The 15,796-nt window shown below is 61.1% G+C and overlaps 6 protein-coding genes and 1 non-coding gene across 7 annotated transcripts; 4 read left to right on the forward strand and 3 right to left on the reverse strand.

Annotated features, from left to right (window-relative positions):
• Positions 1–591: 591 nt before the first annotated feature.
• EHS24_006519 (uncharacterized protein) lies at positions 592–1,621 on the forward strand (the record flags this gene model as incomplete). Its single annotated transcript, XM_028621951.1, has 2 exons — positions 592–1,080; positions 1,139–1,621. 2 exons carry the CDS (start codon positions 592–594, stop codon positions 1,619–1,621), a joined length of 972 nt encoding a protein of 323 aa, XP_028478403.1.
• Positions 1,622–1,733: 112 nt separating this feature from the next.
• EHS24_006520 (uncharacterized protein) lies at positions 1,734–6,169 on the reverse strand (the record flags this gene model as incomplete). The annotated part of the gene is made up of 14 exons (XM_028621952.1): positions 1,734–2,885; positions 2,926–3,105; positions 3,145–3,614; positions 3,667–3,762; positions 3,803–4,278; positions 4,318–4,446; positions 4,486–4,592; positions 4,631–4,735; positions 4,775–4,907; positions 4,948–5,126; positions 5,170–5,262; positions 5,310–5,411; positions 5,452–5,546; positions 5,587–6,169. 14 exons carry the CDS (start codon positions 6,167–6,169, stop codon positions 1,734–1,736), a joined length of 3,900 nt encoding a protein of 1,299 aa, XP_028478404.1.
• Positions 6,170–6,378: 209 nt separating this feature from the next.
• Positions 6,379–7,706, forward strand: CWC2 (Pre-mRNA-splicing factor; the record flags this gene model as incomplete). Its single annotated transcript, XM_028621953.1, has 6 exons — positions 6,379–6,481; positions 6,532–6,583; positions 6,644–6,748; positions 6,798–7,033; positions 7,106–7,226; positions 7,286–7,706. The coding sequence occupies 6 exons, from the start codon at positions 6,379–6,381 to the stop codon at positions 7,704–7,706; spliced, it is 1,038 nt and encodes a 345-aa protein (XP_028478405.1).
• Positions 7,707–8,109: 403 nt separating this feature from the next.
• EHS24_006522 lies at positions 8,110–8,248 on the forward strand. The gene has a single exon. It is a non-coding gene; the product is annotated as a tRNA-Gln (tRNA).
• A 420-nt stretch (positions 8,249–8,668) lies between these two features.
• On the reverse strand, positions 8,669–11,009 carry EHS24_006523 (uncharacterized protein; the record flags this gene model as incomplete). Its single annotated transcript, XM_028621954.1, has 4 exons — positions 8,669–9,234; positions 9,286–9,937; positions 10,331–10,540; positions 10,743–11,009. The coding sequence occupies 4 exons, from the start codon at positions 11,007–11,009 to the stop codon at positions 8,669–8,671; spliced, it is 1,695 nt and encodes a 564-aa protein (XP_028478406.1).
• A 1,821-nt stretch (positions 11,010–12,830) lies between these two features.
• Positions 12,831–14,186, forward strand: EHS24_006524 (uncharacterized protein; the record flags this gene model as incomplete). Its single annotated transcript, XM_028621955.1, has 4 exons — positions 12,831–13,178; positions 13,344–13,464; positions 13,559–13,673; positions 13,814–14,186. 4 exons carry the CDS (start codon positions 12,831–12,833, stop codon positions 14,184–14,186), a joined length of 957 nt encoding a protein of 318 aa, XP_028478407.1.
• Positions 14,187–14,446: 260 nt separating this feature from the next.
• Positions 14,447–15,682, reverse strand: ATG12 (Ubiquitin-like protein; the record flags this gene model as incomplete). Its single annotated transcript, XM_028621956.1, has 4 exons — positions 14,447–14,569; positions 14,927–15,063; positions 15,390–15,467; positions 15,664–15,682. 4 exons carry the CDS (start codon positions 15,680–15,682, stop codon positions 14,447–14,449), a joined length of 357 nt encoding a protein of 118 aa, XP_028478408.1.
• Positions 15,683–15,796: the final 114 nt, after the last annotated feature.

Consider the following 15,796-nt stretch of genomic DNA (forward strand, 5'->3'; position numbering starts at 1 on the left):
CGGGACAGGAGCGGTATATTGAAGGTGTGCCTACGGGGTATTGTGTAGTGCTGTATATCGTGTGACCTGTGGTGGAGAGACGTCTCTCGCCTTGGAAGGAACGGATGGTGGAGAAAACGACGAGTGGTTCGGCGTAAATGTGGCGGGATCGGCGATGGCCGGAGGAAGAAACGGCAAATTGTGCAGCTAGAGACACCAGGTACACGGGATGACATTGCGCCGCTCGGCATGTCTTCAATGCAAGTGTTGTACGATGTACCGTGTACCGAGGTCACGGCGGTCGCGGTATACCTCTTGAGCCGGGCTAGCCTAGAGCGTGGCTAGCTTTGGCTGGCTAAGAGGATACGGCGCGTCGAACCGCCAGGCTTTGGAAAGGACCAGGGCCACACCTTTCGGATACCGGACCGCCCGCTCCGGCGCGTGGTGTTACATGACGTATATCGTCTCGTTTACTCATCTCACGCCCGTCTCTGCCCACAAACAGCCCTCTTGTGAACACGTATAGGCTCTCACTAAACCTTCCACTCATCTCCATCTGAGCCATCAGCCACGACCACGACCACGACCGCGCGGCAAACCTACCGTTCTACAATGTCAAAACCCGCCGCCACGAGTGCAGGCAGCGTCCTCCCGCAGCTGCCCCGCGGGTCATGGGACACCCATTTCCACATCTTCCCCAGCGACTACCCGCTGTCCCAGACACCCATGTTCGTCCCTCCGCGCCTCGACCCGTCGGCCCAGGAATCCCTCCACGCATCGCTAGGCGTGGACCGCACTGTCCTCGTGCACTCGTTTGCCTTTGGCGACAAGCTGGAGAGCCTGCACGACTGGGTCGCCAAGGATCCCGCCTGGCGGCGCGCGGTCTGCGTCCTCCCGCCCACCCAGCTTGACGTGGACGCCGACAGGCAGTTTATCAAACGGCTGGACGGGGCGGGTGTGCGCGGCGTGCGGGCCGAGCTGGAGGGGGACGACAGGGCCACCAAAGTGCGCGCTCTCAAGAAGGTGTTTGAGCGCCTCGACCGCGCCGGCGTGCGGTGGACGGTGTGTGTGCAGGAGCTCGACGCAGCCTTTTATGATGCTGTAAGTTGGCCATAGGCCCTAGCCGCCCATTCGCATGCTGACACGGGGGTGGGTTCAGTTACTCGCTGCATTCGACTCGTTCCCCACCTCGCAGATCCTCATGATTGACCACCTCGCCTTCCTCCCCGGGCCGTGGGGGCAGCACCCGCCTCCGGCTTCCATAGACGTCATGGCCGTGCCCCACTTCTCGTCCATTGTCGCCCTGCTCCGCCACAACCCGTCGACAGTGTACATCAAGCTGTCGGCACCGTACCGGCTCACCTTGTCGCCATCGACGGACACAGTCACGTACGACTCGCTCGAGCCGCTGGTTAAAGCGTTGAAGGTGTTTCCCGACCAACTGGTCTGGGGAACCGACTGGCCTCACACGCCCCTCCACCACGACATGGCGGCGCGGAGGAAGGCCGGGCTCGGCAGCGAGGTGATTCCCCTCCGGATCAAGGAGGACATGCCGTCGTGGCTGGCGCTGCTGAAGGAGTGGTTGGGCGAGGAGGTGTTTGTCAAGATGATGGTCGACAACCCGGCCAGGCTGTACGAGTAGCCCTCCCTCGGTCACATGCTGTGTAAAGGCTATGCATACACGTGTAGTTGTCGCCAAATGCTAGTGTGCACTCTAGTCTCTTGGTCTCTTGTTACGTACGAATAGTAAGTTTCTAAAGGTACAAGCTCGCCGCGAACACGATGTCCCTCTTGATCAAAGCCTGCGCCGCCTCCATCTTCTGGAACAGGTCGGCATCACCAATGACGCGGGCCGCATCACGGACCTCGCGACACGTCTCGTCCAGGCGCGTAATGCAGCGCACAATGGTGCCCTCGGGCACGTCCGTGAGCGTCGTAATGTCGCTAAAGGGCATGCCGCGCGCCCACTCGTACACAACCTCGACAAGACCCGGCTTGAACTTTTCGCGGAAATCGTCAAAGGTGACGTTTCGGCGCAGCTGGCAGTTTTCCACATTATCGGCAATGTTGTAGATGGTGTCCAGGCCCTGTGCGAGCTTGGGCGCAATGTTGGGCTGCGAATCGGTCTTTTCGACAAAGACAAAGACGGACAGGAGGGCCACGGCCTCCTCGGGCGTATAGTCGGCGAGAATGTTGTCGAGAATGAGCTCGGTGAGGATGAGTTCGTGGGCCGAGTTGATCTCGCACGCCACGCGGCCCTTGAGCAGGACTGTGGCGTTGTCGTCGATAAACTGCAGCTCCTTGAGAACGTCCACGCGCGACTCGTAGTCTGGCAGCAGCTCGAGGTTTTGGTCCGACAGCGCCAGCTGGAGAAGCTTGAGCCCGCCCTCGACAATCTTGCGTTCATGGATAATGTCGTAGTGGTCCTCAAAGTCATCGCACAGCTGGCAGCCGAGACGGGTGATACGGTCAGACAGCGCAATCCTCTGGCGGAGCAGCTCCTGGAACTCGAGCTTGCTTAAGCGGCCCCAGTCGAACTCGGCCAGGTCGCCGGCGCTCAGCTCGTCGTGCAGAGTCACCATCTCGTGCATGACCTTGTTGGAGATGTCCTTGTTGCGCTTGTCGAGCACGGAGATAATGTCAATCTTGAGCATGCGGTTGGTAACGAATGACACGCTCGTGCTGTCCACAGCCTCGAGCTCCCACTGGGGGTTGGCAAATGTGCCCTTGGGAAGAACGGGTGGCCAGCGGGGCGGAACGTCGCCGTCCTTGATGTCCTCCTTCTTGGACTTGACGCCCTTGGTAACAAGAGCCAGAACCCAGAATGCCTTGGCGTCAGACTTGACGCCGTCGCGAACAATCGACGGGGCGTTGCGCAGAACAATCGCGACGTTGCCAGGGTAATGCTGGAGAGTTAGCAATGCGACAAAAAGTCTATCAACTCACCCCGTCGTGCAGAATGACGATACGGCCGGGGGACATTTGCTTCCCCGAGGCCCAAGCTGCCTGGTTCATGAGGTTGGTATTGATGCGGACCACCTCCGATGAAAGGTCATAGAACGCCTCAATGTCAGGCTTGCACACTGCACAGTCGACGTTCGGGAGCTTGGCGAGGAGCTTCTCGGTCTAACGCGTCAGTAGAGTGCCAGCACACCTGCAACCCACCTGCTCGACCTGGCGTTGCTGCTCGGGAGCCAGCTTTTGGGCTGCGTTCTCCGAGAATGAGCGCTTGATCATCTCCTCAACACGCAGAGCCTCGACACGGAGGAGGTTGAGAATCATGTTGTACGTGAGGCGGAACTGGGACGTGAGGCGGTTTGGCACGCCCAGCATCATCTCCTGCAGCTCCTTTACTGCGGGGAGCTCTTCACCGCTGAGGATGATGACGGTACCGGTCGTGTCGAGACCACGACGACCGGCACGACCGGCCATCTGAGTGTACTCTCCGGGAAGGAGGTTGCGGAACGACGTGCCGTCGTGCTTGCGAATACCCGTGAAGACGACCGACTTGGCTGGCATGTTGACGCCCTGGGAGGTTAGAATGGACAAACAAGGAGGGTAACCCACCATGGCAAAGGTCTCGGTCGCGAACAAGACCTTGATGAGACCGCGGGCAAAGAGAATCTCCACGACCTCTGCCACATGTCAGCTAGTATCACCAAGAACGACAATAAGCTGATTACGCACCCTTGACCAAAGGCAGAAGACCACCGTGGTGGACACCGATGCCGCGAGTCATGAGCTCGCGCATCCTCAGAATCTGGGGAAGGGTCTTGTCGCTTCCTGCCTGGGTTAGCGGTCATCCAACGAATGGGCAACCCACCCTTGAGCCTGTTCAAAGCACGCTCCCAGACAATGTGCACCTCGCTCTTCTCCTTGGCGTCGCACAGATCTGTCGTGGACAGGTTTTGGGCATACTCCTCACAGCGCTTCTTCGAGAAGACAAAGTTGACCACGGGAAGCAGGTGCGCCTTCTTGAGGTACGAAATGAGATGGGTCCAGACGTTCTGGTCGAGCTGGAATCCACCGCGGCCGCCTCGGCCACCGCTGAATCCACCACGGCCACCGCGAGTGGCCACTGCGGATGCTGGGGCGCCCTGGCCGCCGCCGCGGTTCGAGTGCGTGCGTCCGCCACCGACACGCGAAAAGGGGGCCGAGCGGCCAGTGGGCAAGTCCTTGGCCTTGACGTTCTGGCCAGGAGCACCGCCGCGGCCACCAGTGCGCTGCACTGGAGGCAGACCGGCGGCCTCGCGCTCCTTGTCCTGCTTGCGGCGGAGAGCCTCGCCGGCCGTCTTGTAGCTGGGACGTCAGCTGACGATTGCACTGGGATCAGCTTACCCGTCGCCGAGGAACTGGCCCTTGGAATCGACAATCTTGTGAAGCTCCTTGCCAGCCCAGAGAAAGTGCTCGAGGGGAACAGGACGCATGGGGGTGGAAATGACGTAAATGTCCTTCTTCTTGGTACGACTGAGCAGGTCAGCGGAGGCAACCACCGAAGACACCTACCCGACCCAGTCGGCAAACTCCCTCGTGTTGGGAACGGTAGCCGAAAGGAGGATGATGTTGACGTGCTCGGGCAGCATGATGATGACCTCTTCCCAAACGACGCCACGCTGAGGGTTAGCACAAAGATTTCAACGAGGCAACCCACCTCTGCGTCGTTGACGTAGTGGACCTCGTCGAAGATGACAAACTCGACGTCGCGGATAAGGTCGGCTCCCTTGTACAGCATGCTTCTCAGAATTTCCGTCGTCATCTGTCGCGTCAGCTCATTGTTGGAAACCACGCAGCTCACAATCAAACAGCTTCCCTCGGCGTTGATCTGCACGTCTCCCGTGAGGATGCCGACGCTGGCCGGGTCGAAGGTAGTCTTGAAGTCGCGGAACTTTTGGTTGGAGAGCGCCTTGATGGGCGAGGTGTAGATTGCCCTGTAGTTGTCAGTTCGTTAGCGAGGTTGAGGGAGCTCACTTGGTCATGTGCTTTGCAGCAAGCGCAATAGCGTACTCTGCCACGACAGTCTTTCCGGCGGACGTATGGGCCGCGACGAAGACACTGTCGCCCATCTCGAGACGGTACACTGCCTCCTTTTGGAAATTGTCCAGTTCGAAGGGGTACTTGCGCGCCATCTCGGGAACGAGCTCGTGGAACTGGGTCTGTCAGCTGGACGATCGTTATGTCAGGATAGCTTACGTTGACGAGCTCCTGGTTGACGTCCACGACGTGGGCCCACTCTTTCTTGGCTGCCTTCTTGAGAGCGCGGGCAGGTGGCGGGGCGGGAAGCCTCTGAGTGGTGTTAGCTGTGTGGAGAAGAAACTACAGCTGGCACTTACGCCGACGGGGAGAAGGTCGTCGACGTTCTTGGCCGAGGAAGACGAGCCAATCTTGATCTCGTCGCCGTCGGGGGTCGTCTCGCCGTCGCCAAGGCGCGAAACCTGAATGGGTCAGACATGGTAGCTGGCACTAATCACCCACCTCCAGCTTGGGCGACTCTTCGCCACCGCGTCTCCGCCTGCGAGCCTTGGTAGTCATAGTCTGCGAGCCGAGCATTTCGGCAAGGAAATCGTCCGCTGATGGGTCAGTTGCATATCGCGGTCACCAACGACCCACCTCCTTCAAGAGGCACACCACGGCGCAAGCCCGGTGCACGTGTCTTCCAACCGTCTTCCTCCTCGAGCTCGTCCTCGTCCTCGGCGTCCAGCTTCTCGACGCTCACGGCAGGCTCGAGGCCACCGGGCAGGAACGGCGCGTTGGTGCTCTTGCCGCGCACAAAGGTCGACGCCTTGCCGGGCTCACGCATCATGCTGGAGCTGAGGTTCGGATGTGCGGGCGGCTTGGGAGCGAGCGCGTCCCGCCAGTGTGTGAAGGCGCCATCGATGCCGCGGAAGGTCGGGGTGACGGTGTGGGTAGCTGGTAAAGGATCCAGGCGGAGGGCAGGCAGCGGGATCTGGGTCGGCAGGGGCACTTGCCACCTCCAGAGGTCGGGTCCGGAGAGGTCGCGAGGAGGGGAGAGGACGTTGGCCTCGACGAGCTTGACTGCGTCCTTTGGAGATGGGAGGGACGCGATGCCGAGTGAGTCGGCGAGGGTCTCGGATGAGAGGGAGGACTCGGCCGGGTGCGCTGCCGCCTCGAGGAGCGAGAGGAAGCGGGCCGACGTGGCAGACTCTCCACCGACTGTGCCGTTTGTCGCCATGGCACTTGTTGTCGTTGCTGTTGTTGTTTCAAGAACGGAGAACGATGACCGATATATGATCACAAGAGGAGGCAAAGGAAAGTCAGGCGTCATTGAAATGGACCGTTCATCGTTGATTACGTAATTTGATCGTTCACCACAACTCACCCTTTGCGGCCTCTGGATCATCAACTCGTTCTCCATTCATCTCCATCCTCTCCCCATCCAACATGCCTTCCGAACCACCAAAGCGCAAGCTGCGCGCGGCCCGCATCCAGGTCAAGCCGGGCGATGTGGACCTTACAGAAAAGGTCCAGGCTGGAAAGGAGTACAGTGAGTTTGTCCCTCCCCTATGTTGACACTTTGCTGACATTGCCGCCCAGACATCTGGTACAACAAGTGGGCCGGTGGCGACAAGGAAGATGCACTGTCAATGTAGGTACAAACAATTTACGGCACAGGTTACTCACCTACTCCAGGCAGACACTCTCGCAGACCCGCTGCGTCATCTCGCGCGATGCTGGGTACACCCGCGCCGACGCAACCAACAACCGCTTCTGCTGCCTGTTCTTTGCCCGTGGTCGCTGCCCCTATGGGTGAGTCTGACTGTCCCACATCTCTTTCACCGATATACTTACGCAATCTGCAGATCCGAGTGCGCCTACCTCCACCGCCTGCCAGCGCCTGGAGCCACAAGCGACCATTCGCGCGACTGCTTTGGACGCGAAAAGCACGCCGAGTACCGCGACGACATGGGTGGTGTAGGCTCGTTTTCGCGTACCAACCGAACACTCTACATTGGCAAGATGCACGAGGGGCCCGACAAGGACCAGACCAAGAACACGTTGTTGAGGCACTTTGGCGAGTGGGGCAAGATTTCAAAGTGTAAGTGGGATCGCAAGACGTCGATGGAGGCGTGGCGGACGGCGCATCGGGCTCGCTGACACTTGTCTACAGACAACATCTTGCATAACCGCGGCATCGCCTTTGTCCAGTATGAACACGAGGGCAATGCCCAGTTTGCAAAGGAGGCGATGCAGTGCCAGAGCATGGACATGGACGAGATTCTCAACGTCAGGTGAGTACAGCCCCCACCGGCACTGTCCACCCCGCACCGTTGGCTGACATGTGCTTCAGGTGGGCGACCGAGGACCCCAACCCAGGAGGCAAAAAGGCCGAGGACGCGCGCGTGGCCGAGGAAGGACGTAAAGTGATCGCGTCCAAGCTGGACGACAAGCTCGTCGAGGCTGCCCAGTCGCTGCGCGCGCTGGAGGAGGGCAAGGAGGAGGACTTTTACCCCATCCTGCCTGAAGAGCCCGAGTCTGAGGACGAGCAGCAGCAGCAGCAGCAGCAGGACGACAGCAGGCCAGTGAAGCGGGCGCGTGGCGGCGACTCGACAGGCTTGCTCGGCGGAGACGCGCTTGAAAACATCAAGTTTTACGCCGAGCTGGCGCGCAAGCAGGCTGAAGAGGCTCGGACGCGTAAAGTGCCTGCTGCTGCGGCCAAGGCGAGCTCGGGTGTGGCGTTGTTGGGGGGTTATGACAGTGATAGCGATTAGGAAGAGGCCGTAGGACTAGATGACGATACATGTATGTGGTAGAGAGAAGCCGGGACGCAGGCGCGGCGCTGAGGGAGATCGCGTTTGCTGGCCAATTCACCAGGCTTCTTGCTCCTGCCTCTACTCGGCACCTAACAACAGGCCACCGGCAGCCTTTGAACTTGAGGTGTCAACACAGCATGCGTGAACGTGCCGACGTCGGGAGACATGCTCGGCATTCATGCATGCTAAGCCAGCCAGCACCACCAGCCACCATGTCTTGCCCCAGATCCATCATCGGCCATTCGCGCGGCCCGGTTCTCTCTCCCTCGACCACCTCCTTCCTACTCTTCTGCACCCTCCAACCCTTTCCAGAACCCTTCTCTCTTGACATCCCCCAGCGCACAAGAGAGCATACAAGGTCGGTCTGATCGTATAACGGTTAGTACACAAGATTCTGAGCACAACGCCGTGATCATCCTCCAAACAGGGTCCTTCAGGAGGATCCCGGGGGTCACACATCACTCGTTCTTGTAATCTGGGTTCGATTCCCAGTCGGACCTGCTAGCAGCGCTTCTGAGTGATCAGGAGCTTGTCCTTTTGCCGTTCTTTTGGTGCAGGTGCATGCGCATGACAGGGATGAAGCGCTTGAGTGCGGACGGTAGGGTCGGACGGAGGAAGGAACGGGCCGGGTGGATTGACGGACGGTCATGTTGACGGGCTGAGTGAGAGTTGGGTGAGAGTTGGCGTCAACCGTCAAGTGGTCTTGGGTGCGCTCGGTCGGTCGGTCGGTCGGTCGCTCGTACGGGGCCGGTTTAGTACTAACCAGTACGAGACGGACAGCTGCTCAAAACGCTACACGTGCATGATGGGAAGCGACAATGCAAGATACGGTTTTATGCCAGGAACACCTACTTGTGCCACTCTCCTCCCTCCCTCTTTGCCATCCTCAAATCGCCACTACTACTCGGCCTGGGACCCGCCTACACCTCCACCCTCACCCACTTTGTGTACGCAAAGCACGCCTCCTCTGCGCCACTCTCCTCACCCTCGGTGCGCACAGCGTACACGCCAAGGTGCGCGCCGCTGCCCGCCACTGCAAACGCGGCACTCGGCACCGACCCCAGCACGACCTCGTCGCCCGTCCCGGCCGTGACGTACACAAACTCGTACGCATCGCGGCGCGCGCGGATCCGCAGGACCACAGATACCTGCAGGCCCGCCGTGTCCAGGACGAGCGGGGCGGTGGTCGTGGGCTCGGGGCTCGAGCTGGTGGTCGCGCTGCGGAAGACAATGGTCGGTGCTGACCCGCCACGAACGGCGACGCCGGCCCAGCTGGGGCCAGCGCAGAGGACTGTGCCGGCCTCGATAGGTGTGGTGGGGATGGCGACGCGCGTCTCCCAGTCCATGTCGAAGCCCAGCTGGCGCTGGAGGAGCATGGGCGGTGGGGTGGCCGAGTCCCGTGCCAGTGGCGCGGGGACGAGGGCGAGGCCGCGCTGGCCGAGGGTGTAGCTTGGCTTGCGGGCCGTGTACCATCCGATACTCAGATCTGGGACGGCAATGTCAGCTTGTAGGAAGTGGTGTTGTACACTCGACTCACCCTCCCTGTCAAACTCGTCCACCCACTCGTCGCGCTCGGGCAACAACCGCATGCCCTCGGCATTGCCCACGAGCTCGATGTGCTCCCCGCCGTTGATCACGGGCCAGCCGTCCCGCCACTCCACGGGGGCCATGTACGTCTCGGCGCCGAGGTGCGAGTCGGACCATGCGTCAGCGTCGGCCCCGGTGGGTGTGGGCCGTGAGCCTGCGCTTGCGCTCGAGCTCGAGCTCGGCGTTGACGCGCCCGCTGCAGAACCCGCGCGGCTTCCGCGCGCGCTCCGGCTCCGCATGGCGCGGAAGATGGCCGACCAGCCGCGCTCGCCGCGCACAATGTCCAGGCGGACTGTACCGCGCACGTCGGCGTGGTCGCCATTCGCCAGGATGGGGTTCCGCGGCGCGCCCTCCCACTGTGGCTCGCCGTCGTCGGCCTCCATCCCCAGCTCGCGGGAGCGGTACACGCTCGCCGAGGCGCCGTCGTCCGACGACGTGAGCATGTAGTACCATCCCGCACGCTTCAGGAGGCGGCCCTGGTGCTCGAGCACCTTGGGCTGCGAGAGGTTGCGGCCGGTGTCGATGTCAATCGAGACGATGAGGCGCTCGGTGGACGACGGCGAGGTGTATGAGAGGTAGGCCATGTCGTCGTCGAAGAGGAGCTGTGCAAGTCAGTATGTGTGTACCCATTGGAGAGGCACCGGGGTGGTGGAAATGACAACGAAAACAAACATGTCCGGACAGGACAGGAATGTTGACACTGAGCAGGCAGCATCATCAGGCCAGGCAGAGTCAACAAATCACGACCAGCGTCATCGGGGCCCGGCATTGCCACACCATTTCGGGCACCTTGGCCACCGTCGACCTCAGCGGCGCACGCGCGCGCGCGCACGGCGCGTTCCTGCGCCGTGCACCGAGGCACACTCCCAGCCGCCAGCCGCCAGCCGCCAGCCGCCCACCGCCAGCCAGCCTGCGGGCCCCGCTCCCCTATCCTTCTGTCCTGCTTCTCGCCTCGTGGAAGATTCTGTAAGGACCAGCACGGGGTGGTGACTCACGTCGGGCTCGGTACCGCTCGCCTCGATGACGACGGGCTCGCCCCAGCGGGCCTCGTCAAAGATGTCGGGCGTGGACACGAGTAGGATCTGCGGGTGTGTCGAGTCGGCGGCGGCGGCGGCCGTGACGACCATGTAGTGGTGTCCTGCGTGGTAGCGCAGTGTCGGCGCGCCGAGGGGTGCGGGCACGCGCTTGATGGCGTGGCCAAGGAGCTGGGTGATAGGATCAGCTTTTTTTTGCTTCCAAGAAAAGCAAAGTCCCTCCTTGGCTCCCACTCCATTGCAGTGGAATCTCGGAGGGGAAAGACAGTGACGCTGGTGGTGACAACGCTGTGTGGTAAGGCCGACACGGCCCACTCTGCGCCCCCACCACCATAACAGTCACTCGCACTCGCACCCGCCCGTCGCTACTCACCTCCCACGTAAACAGGTCGATGGAGTGGTACACTGGCAGCCCGGGGCTGTACTCGCCGCTGCCTGTGGCCAGAAAGTATCCCTTTCCGGGCACATTACACACTGTCGGGTCGGGGTTCCATCCTGGCAAGATTGGATTCCGGTACGCGGTGAGTGCGGCCTTGAGTGCGGCGACGGAAAACGCGTCGGGCGCGGCCGAGGATGCAGAGGTGGACGTGGAGGAGGAAGGGGTAGTGGACGATGATGAGGGAGCGGGCGGAGTGCCCATTGTCGCGGTCATGCAGTGCGAGGACAGTGTGTGGTGAGATAAAGGGAGGAAAGCAAACGCGAAAGGGGTGGTTGGGCGGAGCTGCCGAGGTTGGAAGGGGGGGAGGGGCGACGGAGCGACGAGTGCCTTGCGGTGGGGTACGGCTCGTTGCTCGTGTTGCTATGTAGCTGTCGACAGCAACTGGTAGCCAAGAGGATATATTAGATGATGAATGGGAGATGTGCAGCGGGGGGTTGTGACTTGTCAGTGGGCGTTGCCGGTTGGGTTTGTCGCCAGAGGTGTCACCCGTGACAGCGTGCCAGGCAGCGGCCTGGGCCGGAGGCTTGGGCGGCGTGTGTGTCGTTGCTCCCACCCACAACCCCCAGACATGCATGTGCACCAGAGGCGTCTCGAGCGAGAGACAGGTGTGTGTCGGATGCTCTCATTCCTCCTCTGGACCCGTCTGCCAGCGCCGCCCAGCGCCGGAAAGCGCCACGCGCAGTCGCTGGGTGTCCTTTTTTTTTCCTGTTCCCCAGGTAAGACACACCGTGGGCATATCTCAGCAGCATTTGAGTGCACGAGACAGGTGACCGGTGACAGGTGATCATGGCACAGGTGACTCGCTGGAACCTTGGGCTGAGACTGGCAGTTGCTCTTGGCAGAGTCTGGCCGAACACACTCTCCACGTCTGCTCGTCGTCGCTGCCCCTCGTACCGTCGTCTTCTGCCTGCCAGCTCTGCCAGCTCTGCCGTGCGGAGCTCTGCCGTGCGGGGAGGTGTGCGGGGCATACAGGGCTGGTCCCTTCTCACGTCCCTGTGGACAGTGTACCTGGGCCTCCTGGCCTCGGCCTGCATATTCACACTCGCGACGGAGGTGCTCTGCCCAGTGACGGCGTGAGCTTGGCAAATGGGGGGCTGCATATGCTGAACATGACTGAGGCCGAGGCATGTTTGGCGTCGGCGGCCGTCACCAGGCGAGGGCCTCGAGATCCCAAAAGTGTTTGCAGGCAGGGCCTCTTGACGGCGACGACGACGGCGACGACGCCACGGCACGAGCGAGGGACTCGATGGAGGTTCGGCGCCGATGGAAACGACCTTTGGAACGAACGATGGGAGCGTCTCTCTCCATCGTGTGTTCAGCTGGACATCTTGGCACCGCAGATAGCATATAGCTATGCGGTGCACGGGATGTCGCTCGAGAGGTTGCAGGTTGAAGGCGCCTTTGCGCGTCCATAGTGTTGGGTCGGAGGGTTCGAGAGCGTCGCACATTCCTCTGTTCGGTTCCCACAATCTCGTCCCCAGGAAGGTCTGGTCCAGAGGGGTGTGGGTGCTCGCCAGTGTTGGCCAGTGAGCAGGATGCTGGTGGATGGATAGAGGAGGGTGTGTGAGGTGTAGGTGAGATGGACACAACGTAAAGAGCGATGGGCACAAGACGTGACAGCAATACCATTCCAATCGATCGTCGTTTACGTGTGGCATGCCGTCAATACCGTGGGGACGGGGGATATGACCAGACCCGTCTTTGCTGCTCTGCCGTTCGCAGGCCTCGACGAGGTAATGCATGCAAAACGAAGCTGGAATCCAGAGTGGCAGCATGTTAGAGAGCCCACGGGCTATGCATATTGGTAGTGACACGAGGGATCTAGAGACACTCCGCGTCAACAAACCGGCTGTGATTGCTGACTGATAATCCCCCCCCCCCATCGGGCACGGAAGAGGCCGAGAGACGACGACAATGACGACACACGCTCTGGCTGATTCACCAGATCTCTCGCATCGTCGCTTATCCCACCCACGGCCACGTTCTTTCCGCTTTCTCACTCTCTCCCTCTCCCTCCTACACATGCTCTTCAACATCACCCTCGCACGTACCCTCGTCGCATCCCGCATCGCCCAGCTACCCCTCGTCGCACCCGTCCTCCACCGTCTCCCGTCCCTCGGCTACCACTACTACTCGTCAGCAGCAGCAACAACAACAACAACAATGTCCCTCCCAGCCGCCATCGCACCCGACACCCCCACCGTCCCGGGACAAGGCCCGCCCAAGATCCACCTGTACACCCAGGGCACGCCCAACGGCTACAAGGCAAGCCTGTGTCTCGAGGAGATGCGCATCGCGTACCCGGACAAGGCCAAGGACCAGCTCAGCTACGACATTTTTGTCCTGGACTTTGGCAAGAATGAGCAAAAGGTGTGTTGTCGGGGAGTGTGGGGACTGGCCCAGTCGGACTGGGTTGTGCGGGCTAGCATTCGCCAGCTGCCCGAGCACCGGGGCTAGCTGGACGAAGCGATACGTCTCGTGGTCGTGGCTGGACACGCCCTCCCTATACACTGTTCACTGACGCCCACGCCCCAGCTCCCGGCCTTCCTCAAGATCAACCCCAACGGCCGCATCCCGGCCATCGTCGACGACAATGCGGGCGGACAGCGCGTCTTTGAGACCGCTAGCATCCTCCTGTGGATCGCAGAGCAGTACGGTGCGTCGTTGTTTGACTATGTGGCGAGAATAGCTTCGTCCTGGTCAGCCTAGCTGCCCTTGCGATCACCACCCCGACTGACACACACCCCCAGACACCGACTACAAGCTCTCGTTCAAGGACGCCGGCGAGCGCGCAGACATGGTATCGTGGATCTTCTTCGCGCATGGCGGTATCGGACCCATGCAGGGCCAGGCGGGCTACTTTCTGTGAGTGCGGCTGGTGTCTCGGGGGTCGGTGGCACAGCCAGCTGGAGAGGGCCACGACGCTAGCCCGCAGCTGGCCACTACCTGCCTCCGCCTTGCGTCCTACGCGATAGCCACGCTGACACAACCCTCCCTCCCCGCAGCAACCAAAAGTACAAGGACGCGTTCGCGATCCGGCGCTACGTCGTCGAGGTTGAGCGCCTGTTCTCGGTCCTCGAGGACGGCCTGCAGCCCTCTGCCCCCGGCGGCGGATCGTACCTCGTCGGCAACAAGTATTCGCTCGCCGACCTGAACGCGTGGACGTGGGTCTCGAGCTATGGCCGCATGGGCATCGACATGGCCGCGTACCCGCAACTCGCCAAGTGGGTCGAGAGGGTGCGCGAGCGCGAGGGAACCAAGCGTGGGCTCAAAGTGCCCCGCCAGAGGGTCGAGGTGACGCCGGAGCAGGCGGCGGAGAAGCAGAAGGAGGTCAAGGCGTACATTGCCGAAGCTGACAAGCTTGTTGCGTCGCTCTGAGCGGGGCTGAAAGCGGTCGAGGAGCTTGGTTTCGTTCGAGGCGGGTTTGTGCAGTAAAAAAAGAAAACAGAGAGAGAGAGTCGCCACGGCTCACGTTGTAGCCAGGCAATGCAGTGTTACCTTCAGCGATCTCTGCCGCGTCGCGTGTTCCCATGCAGCTCGTGCGCGTCGATAGTCGTGACATTAACATCGTGGCTCTTCCTAAACAAAAAGGGGGGTCTAGTACACAGCATAAGGGGATGATAGCGCGCACCTTGGGCCTATCCCCAGGCCTGCGTGTTGCTGTAGTTGACAATCAAGTGGTTGTCCGTCCCGAAACACTCAAACAGGCTCCCGACCGTGTCGTCTGGTGTAGGGGCAAAGGCGCCGTTGATGTATGTAAACTGCAAGAGAGGAGAGGTGTCAGCTGTTGTTTGTGGAGAGGACCGGTGGGGAGGGCAAGGGAGGGAGAGGCGGACAAGGACGGCGAGTTGAAGCCAGCCGTGGAGGACAACTCATGTCCGTCGCCCATCGGGCATAAGAGGGAACCAACTTGTGGGACAACGCAGCCACACCAGGGGTACACCATCGCCAGCACCGACGGTCATCATGGCAGCAGGAAGGACCAGCACTGGACACCTCCCATGGGCCGAGGTCTGAACTCTGGTGTGGACGAGCACGCCGGTCCGCTCGCGAGAGCGCGTATAACGACCTTCCCTCACTCCTCTTCCCCCCTCATTCTCCCGTCCAAACACACTCACCAACGAATCGCTCGCCTTGATCCCCAACTGTCCCCGCAGGAACACAATGACCGCCTGGAACTTGTTTCCCGCCGTGACCTTGAAGACGTTGTTCTTCATGATGGGTGCCGAGCCGATGGACTTGAAGCGCACGACGACTGTGTGGAGTGGAAGAGCACTGTCAGCTTTAGGACGAAGACGCAGATCGTTAAGCTGGCGAGAGGGAGGACGGGAGGAAGGAAGCTGGGGGGGGGGGAGGAGGTTGATGGGGTCCCGTCGGCGAGGAGCGCTGGGGTATGTAGCCGGTGGACGCGCTCCACCAGCAACTAGCAACAGCGAGCGCAGAAGAATGGGCGTCCAGCAGGTAGTTTGCGATTGATGTACAGCTACCTGCCTGCCCATGGCCCAGTTTATGCTCTTCCCCTCGCCACCAACAACACGACCTCGGTCGCGCTCGTCAAGATGAAATCTACGGCAAACGCACTCTTGGCTGGGTCCTTGGCCTTGTACGTGTCGAGCGCGGCCACGGCAGCTGGTGCGGGTGTCGGTGCTGTTGAGGATGCTGGAGTGGGTGCGTCAGCGAGTGGACGGGTAGGTGGCCGCGAACATGTCCATGCGGCAAGTGTGATGGAGATGGGGGGGGGGCAGTCGCGTCGCAGCGGCGACCCCCGGATGGCGAGCAACACGCATCGCAGCTGCCCTCATATGTGGGCCAGCTGCATGGGTGCTTATAGGAGTGGTAGAGACGGGGGACTCACGTTGTGATGGTTGTGCCATGACGGACGATGGATGGACGATGGACGATGGACGATGCAAGAATGAGACCAGACGACCAGTGCGTCATTTCGTTTGGCGGCGGCGGCGGCATCGCGTCTCCTCCGCGGTGTCCCC

This window comes from Apiotrichum porosum, assembly GCF_003942205.1.
Source record: "Apiotrichum porosum strain DSM 27194 chromosome Unknown scaffold_3, whole genome shotgun sequence".
In the NCBI taxonomy this organism is placed as follows: domain Eukaryota; kingdom Fungi; phylum Basidiomycota; class Tremellomycetes; order Trichosporonales; family Trichosporonaceae; genus Apiotrichum; species Apiotrichum porosum.